Source organism: Phascolarctos cinereus, unplaced genomic scaffold (genome assembly GCF_003287225.1).
Source record: "Phascolarctos cinereus isolate Bilbo 61053 unplaced genomic scaffold, phaCin_HiC Scaffold_8;HRSCAF=390, whole genome shotgun sequence".
Lineage (NCBI taxonomy): Eukaryota > Metazoa > Chordata > Mammalia > Diprotodontia > Phascolarctidae > Phascolarctos > Phascolarctos cinereus.
In genome coordinates, this window is record NW_027556291.1 from 21,941,591 (window position 1) to 21,959,362 (window position 17,772).

The following is a 17,772-nucleotide window of genomic DNA, read 5'->3' on the forward strand; positions in this document are numbered from 1 at the left end:
AGCTTGAGTGCTCACAGAGGTGACTCCTCTGCTATCTGGAAAGCTTAGCTGTCCAGAATGACTCTATTTTACAGATAAACCGAGGCTCAGTAAGGTTAAGTTGCTCAGAGTCGAGTCATGCAGCTGGAGATAGTCAGAAGCAAGATTTGAAACCCAGGTCTTTCTGCCTCCCAGTCTAGCACTCCATTCATCATACTATGCTGCCCCTCAATGAAACTTAACATCGATTTATTGCCTTCACAATATCTTTAAAAGGTTAAATCATTTACAAAATACCATCAGAAAGTCTTTTCTGCCCTTTGTTGCCTTTTTGAAGAAAATGGCACACAGATGGAGCCATAACTGGAAAGAGGTGAGGAATGGTAGCCCAAGACAATGGTCTCACTGTGGGTCTAGTCACACTGGAAGCAGGTAGCCTAGAGCACCCTGGCCCAAAGGCATTATACAAAATGGGCAGGCCTCTGGAGAAGGGTGGCAGAAGGGCAACAGCATGGTGGTCATAACAGCCAGGAAAGGTCACCAAAGAGAAGAAGCTTGGCTAGTGGAGCCTCACAGCAAAGCCCCTTTTGACCTCTCCTCGTTACATGGGCATGGACATGTAATAATCACAAATTTCAACTATGCTGTAATTGTTTTCAAATATGCCAAGTCTGATTATGGATAATAGGACCGTAGATCCAGAACTAGAAGGGACCTTAGAGGCCCTCTAGCCCAACCCTCTCATTTTATAGTTGGGGAAACTGAGGCCTGAGGAGAAGCTCCAGGGCCTAGGTAAGTAAAAAGGATATGAAACTAACTCCTCAGATTCTTTTCACCATGCCAACAGTAATGAGGATAAAATGTTGAGCTGTTATTTACAGAGAGAACTTCAGATTCACAGAATATCCTGCCCATTTTTGTCCTGGCCTAAATCAAAATGCACTGATATTACCTTTTAGAGGTTGAGGTCATACTCTTTTTCTCTAAGGAGTGGTACACATAGCTAAGTGAAACCAAAGTTTATTTAACCTTTGGGAAGGAGCAGTACTTCGGTGTTGATATTATGGGTTGGGAATCTGCTATAGTTATGTACCATCCATCCTATGTTTCTCTTTTTTTGTAACCTTGTATAAATGATTATATGAATAGGAGACTTTCAAACAAAAACTTGATTAAAGAAAAATTCTGGGGGTGGGGAACCTGCAGCCTCGAGGCCACATGTGGCCCTCTAGGTCCTCAAGTGCGGCCCTTAGACTGAATCCAAACTTCACAGAACAAATCCCCTTAATGAAAGGATTTGTTCTGTAAAACTTGGACTCAGTCAAAAGGCTGCACTCAAGGACCTAGAAGGCCACATGTGGCCTCGAGGCTGCAGGTTCCCCACCCCTGGCCTTCTACCTTCTAATTGGTCTCCTGTCTCATGTATCTTTCTGCTTCAATCCAGCCTCCACACAGCTGCCAAAGTAATTTGCCTAGTCAGTCAGTCAATTAAGCATTTAGTAAGCACCTACTATGTACCAGGCACTATGCTAAGTGCTGGGGATACAAAATGAGGCAAAAGATAGTCCTTGTCCTCAAGGAGCTTGCTATCTAGGTCACCCTCCTAGTCAGTAAAGTCCAGTGACTCTCCATTATTTCCTGGAACAAATATAAATGCCTTCATTTGTTATTTATTGCTCTTAACAACCTGGTCCTACCTTTGAACTCTGTGAAAAATCACCAGAGATTGAGTTGCAATTAGAAGCTGGAAAACTGGAAGACAAACCCATGTGGCCTCGAGGCTGCAGGTTCCCCACCCCTGAATAGCCAAACTGAATAATACTCCATTTGCTGGCATTACTATCTACAAGCCTCATGACCATGCTACTGCATGCTGATGCGTTATTTGAACCCTGTGTAATTCTGCGTAATTTGGACAAACTGTATGACCTTATTAATAAGACTTTTAACCTCTCTAGTCTTCATTACTTAAGTCATAGAAGGAGGAGGTGGGGCAGCTTCAGTGGTTTAGCCCTTAGTCTTCTGCCCCTAGCCATCAGTTTACCTGAGTACAGTCAAGGCCATAGCATCTTGATCCTTTGAGGATTGAGTTATTCTGGAGAGACAAATTTTCAGGATAGCTTATGATGTTTTGCATCCATTCAGCCCTTTAAACACCAAACTTTGAAGCATTTTGAACATTCTGAGTGTAAGTTATTTTCCCTTCTTGGGATGCTCTTTCTCTTCACCTCTACCTCGAGTCCCTGACTTCCATTAAGAAGTAGCTCGTGGGCCACGTTCTACAAGAGGCTTTTCCTGGTCCCCCAGCTGTTCTGCTTCCCCTTCTAAGATCGCCTTCCATTTACTCTGCATGTGTCTTGTATGTACCTAGTTATTTGCATGTTCTGTCCCTCCTTAGAATGTAAGCTCCTTGAGGGCAGGGACTATTCTTGCTTTTTCTCTCTATTCCCAGCATATGGCACAGTGCCTGGCACACAGTAGGCACTCTAATAAATGCTTGCTGGTTGATTGATTGGATTCATTACACATACTGTTAGTTTTCTTAAACAGGACCTACTAAACATAATTGAATCTTTCTTGATGACTCACTTATCCTTATGAACATTAATTGTAGTTTTTGGATAGGGGAGGTGTTAGTACTTTTCTTGGTATTATATTGCTTTTATATTTCTATGCCACCTTTCATTCATAAAGTACAGATATTATGCCAACTATCCCTGGGAATTGTTAGAGCAGTTATTTCTTCATTGCATTTAGCTCCGGCGTGAATTTCCCCAGCAGTTTTAAGTCCAATATAATGACAGTTTGGGGCAGGAGATGAACAGTGTTTACTCTCGATCCGAGCTATGTGGAGAATTTACGTTGCTAGAAACTTGTTTTGGTAGCCGTATTAGCTCCAATGAAGAATGGGCCTAACTCTTCAGTGACCTTGTACTGTCAGGACTTAAAATCCATGGCTTAAAGCTTAGGATTCATTTGCCAGCAGGATAAGTGTCTGCCTTTCAGGGCAAAGCTGTGACAATAACTGGATTCTTAGAATGTCCCAGGATGATTCCTTGTCATACTCAAACACCACTGCCCCCAGTGCTATGCTTGTTGTTCAGTCATGTCAGTCATATCCGACTCTTCGTGACCCCATTTGGGGTTTTCTTGGCGTGGTTTGCCATTTCCTTCTCCAGCCTTCTCCAGCTCATTTTACAGAGGAGGAAACTGAGGCAAACAGGGTGAAGTGACTTGCCCAGGGCCACATAGCTAGCAAGTGTCTGAGGCCTGATTTGACTCAGGAAGATGAGTCTTCCTGCCTTCAGGCCCAGCGCTCTATGCACTGGACCACTTAGCTTCCCACACACTTTTTAAAAAATGGCCATATGTGACAAGTCTTTACTGAAGTACTGCTCTCAACATAAAGAGGGAGATGATTGTGGGTGTTGAATTGTCTCTGCTTAGACTGGAGTCGTGACACTATTTGCTCTAGAGTGAGATTCTGTACCCAGTGCATCTCTCTTGACTTAAGTAGCTAGAGTCTCCAGAGGGCATAGGTATGAGGTAATCTCAAAGTAATTACACATCGTGTTCACAGGCTCACAGATTTAGCTGTGAAGGGGACGTGAGAGGTCATGTAATCCAGCCCCCTGATATTAGAGATGAGGAAAGGAGTCCAGAGAGGTTCAATGACTTCCTTAAGGTTATAAAGGTAGTAAGTGACCTGCACTTCAAGAATGGCTTTCTAGAGAGGCTCCCTGTATGGTCTGTCTTGATTTTTTTTTTTTTTACTTATTCTCTCCTAAGAAGGTAAAATTACTTGACCCGTTGTACCATGTAAACCTGTGTGGGGTGGAATTACCTTCTTTTCTTTTTATTTTAGGGGGAAAGTGAGGTCTAAAGTAGTGGCTTAATAACCAAAATCATTGTGTATCAGCCAGACCAGGGTTAGGACTTAGTTCTGATTCATGTAATGGATAGAAAACTGGATTTGGAATCAGAAGGATGTGGACTTGAATCCCACCTCAGTCACTAGCTATGAGCAAGTCACTGACTCCCAGCCTCAGTTTCTTCATCTGTAAAATGGGGATGATAATAGTCATAGCACTTCCCTAATGGAACTTCAAGGCTCCGATGAGGTAATATATTCCAAGTGCTCTGCAAACCTTTAAGTGCTATATAAATCAGTCAGCCAGTCAACTGCCATTCATTTGGCATCTATGATGTGCCAGGCACTGTGCTTAGCCAGTGCTAAGTCAATGAATTCTTGTGAATTTATACCCAGTTTAGTACTATTCCCATTCATTTACTGTGCCTAACCTTTTCTTAGCTTTTGCCAATTAACTCAAGAATATTATAAGATGGTAGTACGGCAAGGAAAAGACCCAGTAAAAGCCTTAATCTGCCAAATGCTTTTGCATAGAAGTAACACAGTTGCTGCATATTATCATCGTCTGTTTTTGGCTTATCCCTTTCCCAGACTGTAAATTTTATGAGGGCAGGAACCTTATCTTCTCTGAATTTTGTCTCTTTCCCCAGAACCCAATACAGTGTTATGTACTCAGTAAGTGCTAAATAAATATTTATTGAATGAATACATCATTTCCTTCAGTCCTCAGAATGGCCTTGTGAGATAGGTTGGAAAGATGGTGCTGTCCCCATTTCACCAGTGAGGAAAGTAAGTCTTAGAGAGGAGAAGTGATTTTTGTTTTTGTAGCCATGCTGTGGGATGCTCTTTGCCCTCTTCCTCAGAATTGAGCTCCGGGGGAGTCTGCAGGCTGAGCTTCAGATGGAAAGGAGCTGTGCTTATTAGACTGAGGACATGGTCCACCTCTTGACTCATTCAAAGACATAACACATTCTTCATTATTTAGTTACTAATGTTATTTTTCCTTTACTTTTCCCATGTAGTCTAACATGGGAAAACATGTTTCTTTTTCTTCTGCTTCTAATAAATAAGCATCCCACCTTTAAAAGTCAGATTGTAAAAACTTTTCTTGCAGATGATTAAGAGCATCAGCTGAACAGTTGGGTATCTCCCTTCCTCACTGCCCAAGATAACTGGGGTGGGCGGAGATAATGCCAACTTATCTTGTTCTTGCACGGTTATCTAGTTGTTGTGGGAAAGAATTAGCTTCCTTTAATTTGTAAGATAAATAATAGATCTCCTGTGCAAAGTGGCCTTCCTGCTGATGCTACTGAATTTATGGAGAAAATGGAAAAGGTCACAGTGTTGTCTTTTACCAGAGCTGGAGCTGTTGTGTTTAGCTAATAGTGTCAGTAATGGAGAACCTGCTGGGGTTTGTGAGACTGGCCTCAGAATTGAGAAAGTGTCCATTATTTTCCTGGAGTCATGCCAATAGGAAGACACCCCCCCCCAATTTGGGCAGGTACTATCCCACCTAGGTGTTGTTCATCCCCTCCCACTCCTAGGCTTTGTACTGTTGTTACTGTCCCCTTAGGGAGGAGCAAAGCTGCAACTGTAAATGCCTGCCATGAATCTAAATTGTCCGCTATGATTTAAATGGAGTGTATCCCACCAGTGTCTTGTAAAGTGCTCTGCATGCTTCTGGTGCATAATAAATGTATGTCAAATTGAACTGGTTCTAGCTAGCCCCCAAAGGAACTGGGCTATACATGCTCCTTGTGTAACTAGAACATTTCCATTAGAAAACCAGGAGCCTCAATCAACTGAACAACCTACTGAAATGAATATATTTTATAAAAACAAACAGGAAGGCTTTCACTAGAACAGGTCAGTGGGTGTTTGTGTCACAAGAGGGGCCTCCCGAGAGCCAGAGGATCCTCCAGTTTGGTCAGATCAGGAGAGGCAGGCCACCAGATCCCTTATCTCCCATCCCTGCTGGGGATGGAACCCAGTTGGGGTTCTCAAAGGTGGCAGCAGTGGTGCTCAGCAGTGGCTTTTGTGGCTGCTGCCACTGCCAACTGACCCCAAAACCCTGGAAAATCCAGTTACGTGGCAGACAAAGGACCTTAGGCAGAACCCCCTCCACAAGACAGATGGACACTTGCGTTTCTGAACTCACCAGGCCAACACAGGGCAGGGAACCAAGTATACTTCCTTTTCTGTGACCTCACCCCTCCACTTTCCTCCTACTATACCCTTCCTGGAGATGTCTGCAAGGGCAAAGAAGGAAGGCAGGTATACTCTTAGCTGCTGGGGTAGCAGGCGGTGTGGGTCCTTTCTCATTTCTTTGCTAGACTGGTTTATTGTTTGAAACCTTCAGAGAAGGGGAAATCGATTTCAGTTCATGCGCCCGTGCACCAGGTGGTCTCTATCTACAGTTGCCAGGAAAGACTTCCTTTGGGTTTGCTAATATTTTGTTGTTTCTTTGCGAGACCAGTCAGCTTGTTTCACCCCCCCCCCGCCTTCTTCTGGTTTTTATGATCCATTCTGCTAGAAAGGCTTGCCTGCTTTTAGGAATATTCATTTCAATAACCACTCTAGGAAAGATCTGGAGATTGCCTTAGCCAGAGCCTAGGAATTGTTATCTTTTCTGAAATACACAAGTAGAATACACCTGTTCCGGGAGGATGGACCTGCCATCTCTCAGTGGCAAGCCTGAAATTGTTTTTCCCTTAGGATTAAAGCATCTAGCCTGTTGTACAAGAAGGAGGAAGTATGTTTTGTTTTTTCTTGTTGTCTAATTAAGACCCAGTGTTAATTTAACCTGAAGGGGCATAGATTGGATATGGCTTCTTTCCTTTTGAATGTGCATGATTTGGGGTTTTGATTTCTATGTTATATAGGTATCAAAATCATGACATTGGTTAGCACTGCTGTGAAAGAACAGGAAGCCTCCCACTCATACCTGCCAGATTATTTGACAATATTTCCATAAACATTATAGCTTTAAAGGAGAGTATTTTGGTTTTTCCCCAAAGGACCACTTTACTCCCAGAAAGAAGGGAAAATAAAAGCGCTGATTTGTTTCTGGTTGTAAGACAGATATCTGTCAGACATGATGCTTGTTCTTGCCTGACCAAGAACAGCTATTGGCCTTCGTGAGAATTGACCAAGGATGGCTGTAACCATGCCAAACTTTACTAGCCATGTATATATATTGCTTTCAGTGAAAGAAGCCTTGTGTGTTTTATTTTTTTCATACATTAAACTAACCAGATAAGGACTTTCCATTTATTTGGCAGCCTTTTAAGTTGATACTTTCTCTGAACAAATACAATAAGTCTTCACCTGATGTGCATTTTATCAGCAAGAGCTGTCTCCCCATAGCCCAAGTAACTTATTGCCCTTTAGTGGGGATTAATTCACTGAGAAAAGCCTTTTAGCTTGGTAGCTTGAACTTGTCCAGATAAATGAGAGCCTACAAATTCGTCCGTCTTAAACGATTGCTTCCAATGTTCAGAGTATCTTCTTTTATTTTTAGATGAATCTGCGTTCGGTATTTACTGTAGAGCAACAAAGGATTTTGCAGCGTTATTATGAAAATGGGATGACAAATCAAAGTAAAAATTGCTTTCAGCTCATATTACAGTGTGCGCAAGAAACTAAGCTGGACTTCAGTGTAGTCAGGGTAAGTACAGAGGTCTTCCACCCTTGAATTGACATCATTTCATAACAAATGATATTTGTTTAACGTGCAAGCAGCTGCTGGGCATGAAGGCACTAACTTTCTCAACAACTTAGTTTCCCTGGTAGAACTTAATGTAGTCTGTATTGTTGTTCCTGTGAATGTGCTGGGAGCATGAAAGCCTTTGGGGTGGGGGAGGGAGGGCAGGTCTTGAAGGAGGCCCCTGTCCATCCAAGAAATTAACTTCTTGAGGGTTGCTTCTTCTTTTTCGGCTATCATTAAGTCTTTAATGAAATTTGACCTTTTCCTAGAGATTGATTTCAGTTATCTGAGGAGCCCCAGATTTGTCTGACACAGTGCTACCTGTTCTTTGGATGTAGACTTCCCGAGAAGTCTGTACACCTGATGTAATCGAATGGCTGCCAGGCGCTCGTGACATGGGCATTTATTGACTTGTTTTAGGGAAAGATCTTTTTTTTGGTTTTTAGTATTATAAAAATATATTCATTTCATCAGGTTGGTTGAATGAGTGGGCATTCCCAGAAAGATGTAGCATTCCAATGTGAATGGTGGTTTCGTACCCAGGGCAGTTGAGTTATCTAAATCATAGTTGTTAGCCATGTGGGAGAAACGGAAGCAATGCACATGCCAAAAAGCCTCAATCCAGTAGTTTAGCGGGGGGAAGATCTCGAATTCATTGATCCTTTAATAGTTGTTGGCATGTGCTCACTTTCCTCCTGACACCCAAGTTAGTGGGTCAAAGAGTAGCAGATTTCCCAACCTTGGCATTCTTTTGGAGTCATTTGGGAGAGAGAATATAAATCTTGTTTTCTAATGTACTTTTCTGTGGAACCTCTTCAAAGAAATTTAAAGATAGAAATCTCTTGTCAAGCAGAATACTTTGGAGAGTACATTTCCTTCAGTCAGAGAACATGTTCCTTTCAAATAGGGATTTGTATCACTAATCGTAGGAAAAACAAATTGAGAGCATAGCTTTCCTGTTTGCTGAGCTCAACCTTCAACCAAAATAGATTTATGTGGGGACCAGAGATGTATCCCCTGGGTAGCTCAGCATTGTATTGCAAAGAATACCCTGATTTAACCCCATAGTTGTTTAAAAAAAAAAAAAGATAAAAGAAAAAAAAGGAGATCATTTTGGAAAAAGTGGCTATTCTACAAGCCTCCTCTTGGTTGTGTTTAGGGTATTTAATAAAAAAGAATGAGTAATAGTAGCTCAGGTTGATGAGATCCCATTTTGTCAGATCAAATTCTCATTTTTGAAGTGTGACTTCCTTTTGTTTTTCCCCCCTTCTATCTTCTGTTACTTTGATGTAAAAAGTGTTCTCAGGCAGTTGTATGGCAGACTCTTAGCTTTCATATTTCCAATTGCTCATTGCAATCTACCTCTAATAACTTGTTTTTTTGTGCTTGAAAATTGAGAGTGCGTTGAAATACAAAGATGTGGAATTGTGCTGTTGCCAGTACCAAAACAGGGAATGGACTTAATGGGAATAAAGAAAATCGATGCCTAGAACATAAGATTACAAATAAGATTGGAAGCAAAGCATTAGAAAATTTGTAAAGCTTACGCATGCTCACCAACCCAAGCAAGTGTAAAGAATACAGGAATTCATACTTTCTAATCCACAGTCCGACAGAATTTGGGCAATTTTTCCAGCCCAGGGTGAAGAGAGCTGCATCAAGTCTTCTCCCCAGCCTTTGCTAGTTCTCTGTGCCCCAGCTGAGAGTTTTGTTTTCTTTCTTTAGGTTGTTATGCATTTGATTCACAGTACCCCTTCTCCAAAGAACTCCAGATTTCTGGTTCAGAGGGCTTGTAAACAACATTTCCTGTAGAAAGAAGACTTCCAAATATTAGGCCAGTAAAGTGAGAATAAATCTAGTGTGAGACTGGAAAAGAGAAAGGGAAGAGGATCAGTGAGAGGAAGTTGCTAAGCATCAAGCTGAGTTTAAGGAGATCTGTATGGAAATGAAGGGTCAGCCTCAGATAAATCTCGCTTTTGTCAGCTCTTCACCAAGATTCTCATATTATCACTTGACCCATTTGTTCATCTCAGAACAATAGAACATTTGTGTAGTAGAACAATGTACATCAAACATACATGCTTGAGTTGTTGACTTCTTCCCAAGACTCCTACACTTTTTTTTTCCTATAGAAATAACAGTTAGACCTTGGCTTATACAGAACCCTTGAGGAATGAGTCATTCTGGATTGCTGAGGGTTTATTCCTTCACATATGAATTGTTTGCTTTTTTTATGTCAACCATTTTGGAAAGAGATCTACCTAAACTGGGTTTCCCACTTCCTTGCATTCTCAAACAGAGGATATTGACCATCATTTAACCTTTCCTTGGTGACTCAGAGGCATCACCATGAACATCAATCACAGTATACTGCTGTGGGACAGTAATGCCCTCAGGGCCAATTAGTGTGGTAGGGTCCTTTGCTTCCACACTCCCTGGCCCCCACAGACTTCAGTCCTTTTTGAATTCTTTTGTCTGCTTCTGATAGTTGGTTTTCCCTCCCTGTTTTCCTCCTTTGTCAGGCTGTCAGATATCACTTCTCACTTCTATCTATAGTTGCCCATCTCCCCAGCCTTCTGAAATGTCACTTCTAATCTGCTGTGGGTTTGTTAAGGCAAAAAACCAAGCTCGTTAGAATTGTGTGTAAAATAGTAGGAAAGAGGCTCTGAGTGAGGACCTGAGAGAATTTCTTGGGAGCACATGCATGAGTTTTAGTGCATGGGCTTTTGTGATATGTCTTTTGGCTGCTTGGAAATCTTTTTTTTTTTTGCCTACTTTCTGATTTATCCTAGATAGGCAAGTCTTCTAGCTCTTTGGGGTATTTATATAATTTAGCTTTTGTCATGTGCCTCATTCAAATCTCCAATGTAACATAATACAAAATAATCTATAAGTTTATAGTATATTCAGGTTATTCTGCATGTCTCCAATTCAAGTTTGCAATCCAAGTGAAAACATGGTAGTTTGGGGGTGGAGGGGCAGGAAATGGGGGGGGAACAGATTTGTTCCAAAACTTCTCTCCAAGAGGCTGGAGCTAAGCATTTCAGAATTTCTTAGGGAATTATATAGCTTTCATTCTTCTAATAAACATTCAGTGCCTGCTTAATATAACGCATTATGGTAGGATTTGGAGATACAGAGAAGAAAAAAAAATCACACAATCTCTGCCCTTAAGGAACTTGGTGGGAGACTGGAAGGGGGGTGTAAGGGGGTTGGGAATGCATCAGGGACCCTAGATAAGGATTATACAAGATAGGATGTGATAGGGGAAAGAAGAGAGCCAACAAAATGCTCTAGGACTATTTGAAGAGGAAGAAGACACTTTAAGCTGGGGAGGATCAGGGAATACTTCAGGGAAGAGACTTTCCTATTAGAATGTTTCAATTTTTCCTCCTCTGTATTAAAGTCTTAAGATTTGTAGCTAGAAGGGACGATCCAGATAATCTAGTTCAACCTCTTCATTTTACAGATATGGACACTGAGAATTACTTATCATTTGTTTGTCAAATGAATATAAATATGCAGCATGGTGTCCATGCTTAATTTTCTAAATTTGAGAAATCACCAAGTGGTTGCTAAATTTAATGCATTTCTATTTGGAGTCAGGATTAAAATGGAAGTTGTGTTTGCTTAATTATTATTAAGCCAAAGACATGAATTGTGGACATTTTTTTTCCTTTGGACTAGGCTTTAAAATATATCTTTCTTATAATGGTTTTTCTAGACAACTCTATCTTGGTCCTTGCAAGACTTATAGGATCTCAGAATTTTCAAGATTTTTGAGGTGATCTCATCCCCTCATCCCCAATTCCTCAGCTTTTAGATGAGGGCTTTTCATAGCTGTCAGTATTCAGCTGTGTTATGCCAGAGGCTTTTCTCCTGCTCTTTGCTTCAGCTCGATCAGAATGAGTTTGAACCCGGCATAGCTACCTTGGCATTGTCCTCATTTGGACATAAGCTAGTCATCAAAGCACAGGCGCCTCTTTCTAGAATTTCTCAACAGTCATAATAATAACAACAATGCTTCAGGTAGTACTGATACTAAATCACAGTAAATCATAAAATACTCTATGTTTTATGCTACACTCATAGGAGGCAGGGAATTGGGGCCTGAATCTTTTAATTTCTTTGCTGCAAGGAGTTCCAGGTATGGTAACTCCCTCTACCTGATAACCCACCCACAAATTCTCTGTAACTTAGTCTTAGAGAGTTTGGGGTGGGGGGGGGACCTGAGAGGTTAATTGATTTAGCCAACATCACACTGTTAGTAGGTGTCAAAGGCAGGATTTGAAACCAGGTCTTCCTGGTCCCAAAGCGGGTCCACTATATCATATTAACATTATTGTGTAGTATTATCTTCATTATACAGATGAGGAAATTGGAGCTAGGAAAAACTAAAAAGAAATTGTTTACTGTTACTTGTCCAGTAAGTAGGGCTGCCAGAAATCAAACCTATGTCTCTCCAGACTCCGGGTCCAGTGGTCTTTCTATTCCCTCACCCTCCTTTTGAAAGTAGCATTGAGGGGGCAGCTATGTGGCACAGTGGATAGAGCACCGGCCCTGAAGTCGGGAGGACCTGAGTTCAAATCCAGCCTCAGACCAAACACTTGACACTTACTAGCTGTGTGACCCTGGGCAAGTCACTTAACCCCAATTGCCTTAAAAAAAAAAGTAGCGTTGGTTTTCTATCTAGTATAATTAACATTACAAAAATCAAGTAAATCTTACCAAGAATCAAAGCAAGATGTAGTTGAGGGTTGGCCATTATAAAACATCTTCACTATCCTTGTGTAAAGGTTAGCAGCTGTATGATGGGGAAGGGCATGGTACAGCACACTTTGGAGAAAGGTTTGAAGTATCTACCAAGTGTCTGTCTATACTTTGATCATAATTAATTTTTGGAGAGGTCTTTTATTTGGCTCCTCTTATCTTTTAGCTAAAAGTGGTCTGATGGGAAATGTGAACACAATTTATTATTTAAAATGTGAGGCTTGCTGGCGAGCGTTAGGATTTTTGGTTTTTCATATGAACTTTTTTGTCTTTCCAGACTTGGGTTGGCAACAAGAGAAGAAAAATGAGCAGCAAGAATGCAGAGTCTGGATCCTCAACCCCAGGGACTATACCTGGTACCCCTCAAGCATCTCCAGACATGGCTGTCAGAAACCTTGTCAATGTCAATGTTACTCGACCCCCAAGCCAGCAATCTTCTTGGGCCTCTAACAACGATGTCATAGTGACTGGTATCTATAGCCCAGCTAGCTCTTCCAGTAGGCAAGGATCCACCAAACAGACAAATGTTCAAATGGCAGAAACTCATAAAATCCCCATTCAGAGATCCTTGGGAAAAAATGAGCCTGAATTTCAGCTGCATGTTCCTGTGCAGAGGCAAATGGCACACTGTAAAAATGCCTCGCTGCTCCTGGGTGAAAAAACGATTATTTTGTCAAGACAGACCAGCGTACTAAATGCTGGAAACCCTGTATATAACCAGGCCAAGAAAAACTATGGCGGTGCCTCAGTCCAAGCTGCTGAAATGCCATTACCTCAAAAGTCAACGGCGTGCCACCGACCTTGCAAAACAGAACCCATAGGGGGTCAAAGGTCATATAAGCCCGAGCATTCAAGTCTCATATCACACAGCTCATCTGGACAAAGGGCAAGTGTCAGAGACCCTTACTGTAGTGCCCAAAACCTGGAAATCCGGGAAGTGTTTTCATTGGCCGTTAGTGACTATCCACAAAAAATGCTTGGAGGGCACACCACACAGAAGCCTAGCTCAGCAGAAGGGAATTACCTGTCCATTGCAATGGAGACAGGTGATGTTGATGATGAATATGCCAGAGAAGAAGAGTTGGCCTTGATGGGAGCCCAGATCCCAAACTACTCGAGGTTTTATGAAGGCAGTTCCCTTCGAGCTGAGAACCAAAGCGCAACTTTGCCTGGACCGGGGAGAAATATGGCAAATTCACAATTGGCGAATGCCAGAGACCTGCCTGACAATGTACTCTATCATAGAGACTACCACTTGGCGCCACGGACCTCACTGCATACACCATCCAGTACACTGTACAACAGTGCTAATCCATCACGAAGTCATTTTTCTCCACATTTTGTATCATCAAACCAATTGAGGCTATCACAAAACCAAAATAATTACCAGGTAATTTGCAAGCTTTGTTTGTTTGGATTTTCTTTCTTTTTTTGGACTTTCTGGCCAAAGTCTACATTTAAGTATCAAAGTCTCTTTTGATCATTCCTCAGATTGAGACTTGGGTCAAGTCTCTCATTGTTTGGAGAAATCTTGAGGATTGTTTCTTTTTTTCCTTTAAGGCTTGGTGTTTTGGTGTCATATCCTGGAGAGTCTTGTATTTCCTTTGCCCTTTTTAGAAATGCTGACTTTTTTCCATTGAAGATAGTAATTTTAACACCTTGGCAGGTTTCCCATAAGGTTTGAAATGAGGTTGATTTTTCAGGAAATGGTGGCAGCCTTATGGGAAGTACGATGCTTTCTGCCACTAAAATTGGATTGAATTAGCTAGCTACATCCTCTTTAACTTGGATTGTTCTTTTAAGGCAAAGGTTCTTAGCCTGAGGGCTGTGAACTTTTGAGGAAAAAAATTTTTTTGATAACCGCATTTCAGTGGAACTGGCTTCTTTTGTAATGCTATGTATTTTTATTCATTTAAAAATTTTAAAATTCTGAAATGGGATCCATAGACTCACCAAACTGCCAGAGATGACCAGAACACAAAAAAGATTAAGAACCTTGCTCTAATAAGGCCTATGCCTGCAATTTAGCTGGTTACCACCAGGCAGATGGGTGCTTTGTTCAAATGCAACACAGAAGTGATTTCAATCTTCCCTCTTGTCCTGAGGACTGATGGTTAAGAAGGTAGTGATAGCCATTCCAGGAAGCCATCAAGATAACTATTAATCAGACTATTTTCTGTAAGAACATAAATCTGTAGGAAATTATAGAAATTAAAGAAACACCTAGGCCCAAAATTGATCTTTTTTTTTTCCCCTTCTACTTCATTAGTTCATTTTCTAATTAGCTACATTTCTGGTGTTCCCTGAGAGACTAAGTCATGGGCTTCCTCATTCTATGGGTCAGAAGTCTTCCAGCTATAGTTGCCCTGAAGCTGCTTTGGAATTGTTTCTTCCTGCTGTAGGCATGATGCCTATCTGTACCTAAGATGATGCCAGGCCATTCACATCTATGTTGTGAAGTCGGTTTGTCTTCCTAGTCCTAGTGAGGAAAAGCTGCTCCATCCCTCTTCTTCCTCAGTGTTTATATACAAAAAACTAAAAGTCATAGCCCACTGTATCACCAGGTATCCTGCCCTGACTCCCAGGAGACCTTAGCTTTATTGGGAATGAGATGGTTGGGCTGAACGATCTCTAAATACCCTTCTAGTTCTAAGTTCTATGAAATCTGATGAGGAAGGTGCCAAGCACCTTTCTGTTGCATGATAGGTAATGTAATTGTGAATAGCTAACGAGTACTTCCTGTATGTGAGACAGTGCCAGGAGGGAGGCCCCTTAACGGCAAACCAACAAAGCTCTAGCATCTGAACAGAGCTCCCAGGGTGGAGGGGATGGGATGCGGGGGGGTGTTCCTTCTGCGTGTCCTTAGGGAAAGATGTCAGGCTTTAGAGCCTCCAGGGTCGAACCTGGCTGGCAGTCAGGGGAGCACTGTGGTCCATGAGCTGACACGGTGGTCCGGACTGGTCCCCACCCTTCTCAGGGAGCCATGACTGAACACAATGCTTTGCACACAGACAGAACTTATAAATGTTTGTGGAATCGGTGGATGGGTAGATGGCTGCATGTCAATTCCATGTTGATTCCATCATCTGTGTAGTTAGAACCACCCAGAACCACACTTTTCTGTCCTCTCCCCCCTTAAAAATATTTAATCATATTTGAGCATAACATTCAACCCTTCTTGGGAAACATCCATTATCTCAGCAACCCTGAGGTAGGGACTGCAGTCATTATTCCCTCCACTTTACAAATGAAGAAACTGAGAGGCTCAAAGAGGTCAAGTCCCTGTTCATGGCGAGATTCAATCCCAAATCCCTCCTGCTTCCAGGTCTCACATTCTTTCCAGATTGTAAGACATCCAAAGTGACCAGAGAGGTTGGTATCAGATGTGCCTTGATCCCACTCTTGAAGACTGGAGTTCAGCTCTGTCAGCTTCAGAAACAATAATTCCCATCAGGCCGCAGACCCAACTGTTCTGACAGGGTGCCTTGGCTTAGAGGTATTCCATATTGGAGCCACCTTAGGCTTTCCCTGGACTGGGTTCACTCCTTTGGGGGAGACCTGCAATCATATTGGTCCCTAGAGTTTCACTCGCTGTGCAGTTCTCCTCAATGTCAAACCATCTGTATATCATAGATAGGCTCACTGTGCTGATTAAAGATGAATAATTAATGACCATCTATGTGAAGAGCTTAGAGCTTTTGGAGGCAAGGTGCTATATAAATTCAAGATTTATTATTGCTATTCTTATTTTGGCTTTGTACTTACTGCATTCCCACCTCAGGGATTTCATTAGATCTTATGAGCTAATGGAAGGAAAGCACTTTGAGTCCCTCTAAAAGGCACTTTATAAACACAAAGCACCCTCATTAGTGACAGTATCTTGGTAGTCTGTTCCTACCTCTCCAGTACTTGTGGACTTAAGTACCATCTTGTTATTCCATCTTTATTTCATGTGGTCAGAGACACACACAGAAAAGTTGCTTCTTGCTGTATATACTTTGGTCTTTTGAAAGGGCTTCTGTCTGATCAGTGGGTGTGTTCTCTCTGCTGGCCCGGATCACAGCCCCCACCCTCACTCCTCTATACCTTTATGTCCAGTCTGATTCTCATGCAGGTTTTCCCCTAAATCCCCCAACGTTCTGGAGAAGTGGTGTCAAAACTCAAAGAGAAACAGATCCCTGCAGGGTGCATATTGACTTAGAATATTAACATTATTTATGTTCTATTTTTTATGTGTTTTGTTTTGGGACAGCTAAGTGGCACAGTATACAGAGCGCTTGGTAGGGCTGGAGTCAGGAAGACTCATCTTTGTGAGTTCAAATCCAGCTTCAGACACTTACTAGCTGTGTGACCCTGGGCAAGTCACCTAACCTCCGTTTGCCTCAGTTTCCATTCTGTAAAATAGAGATAATAATAGCCCCTACCTCTCCAGGTTGTTGTGAGGATCAAATGAGATAGTATTTGTAAATGCCTAGCACAGTGCCTGGCATATAGTAGGTGCTATAGAAGCGTTAGCTATTATTACTGTTAAATATTCCCCAATTACATTTTATAATCTGAGGCCGACACCACTGCTCTAGGGCACTACAGTCTTGTTCTCCCAGTGTTGCCTGGGCAACAGTACACCAGTCTAGCTGCCTCTCTGTTTCCCGTCCCAAGCCCAGGCCCGCCTCTGTTTCTGATCGCATTTACCTAGATGTGCACCAAGATCACACATCTGGCTGAGCACATCACCAACACAGAAGCTGTCACTGAGAACATACAACTTGCTTGTACTTGCCAGCTTTTTTTCCATAACCTTTGTGCAAATATGCTGGCCATACAGGGCACCCTCAAAGTCAGTGCAGTTTTAAGCTTTAATAGTTTTGAGCTTCAAACTGTGCTGACTTTGGGGACACTGTGTATCATATTTATTGAAATATATTTCTCTGTCCCCATTTGGAAGAGGAGATATGTGTCTTTTTCCCCCTCCCCATCATTGTTTCAGCTTTGCCCCTGGCTGCTTAGATTAGCCAGTAGTCCAGCTCTGAAGGCTTGATCAGAACCCACTTGAAGAAGAGGTCATTTGATGAAAATTAAAGAAGTGGCCTCAAAGAGGTCCAGATGGAGGGTCGGTGTGGGCCAGCCTTCAGAATGTTGGGGGAGGGGAGGGAGAAAGGAGTGGTAGGTTGTACCTACAGTATCCAGCATAACCTTTCCTCTTCTGCCCCTTTTAGTGGGAAAATACCTGCTAAGACAGCATTGTTTCCGGATTTGCCAAAATATCTGAGTCTTCAAACAAACCTGTTTTCACTCCTTATTTGTTTTTATTCCTCTAAAGAGGAAATCGCAGTGTGAATTTGCCAGGCCGTTTAGGTTTAGGGCAGCAGCCAGGCATGTTTGGTTTTGTTGTTGTTGGGTCTTTTTTATTTTTTTTAAATCTCTTTAAATTCCAGCTTTGAGTACA

General features: G+C 42.0%; 1 protein-coding gene across 4 annotated transcripts in view; it reads left to right on the forward strand.

Annotated features, from left to right (window-relative positions):
• The window catches only part of HDX (highly divergent homeobox), a 105,097-nt gene that overhangs the window by 20,992 nt on the left and 66,333 nt on the right, over window positions 1–17,772 (forward strand). For 3 of the 4 annotated variants that reach the window (XM_078147787.1, XM_020964621.2, XM_020964620.2), the window contains exons 2-3: window positions 7,371–7,517; window positions 12,604–13,716. In XM_078147787.1, the coding sequence (XP_078003913.1) occupies window positions 7,371–7,517; window positions 12,604–13,716 (1,260 nt within the window). The remainder of the gene's footprint in view (window positions 1–7,370; window positions 7,518–12,603; window positions 13,717–17,772) is intronic. The other variant, XM_020964626.2, reaches the window with a different exon arrangement.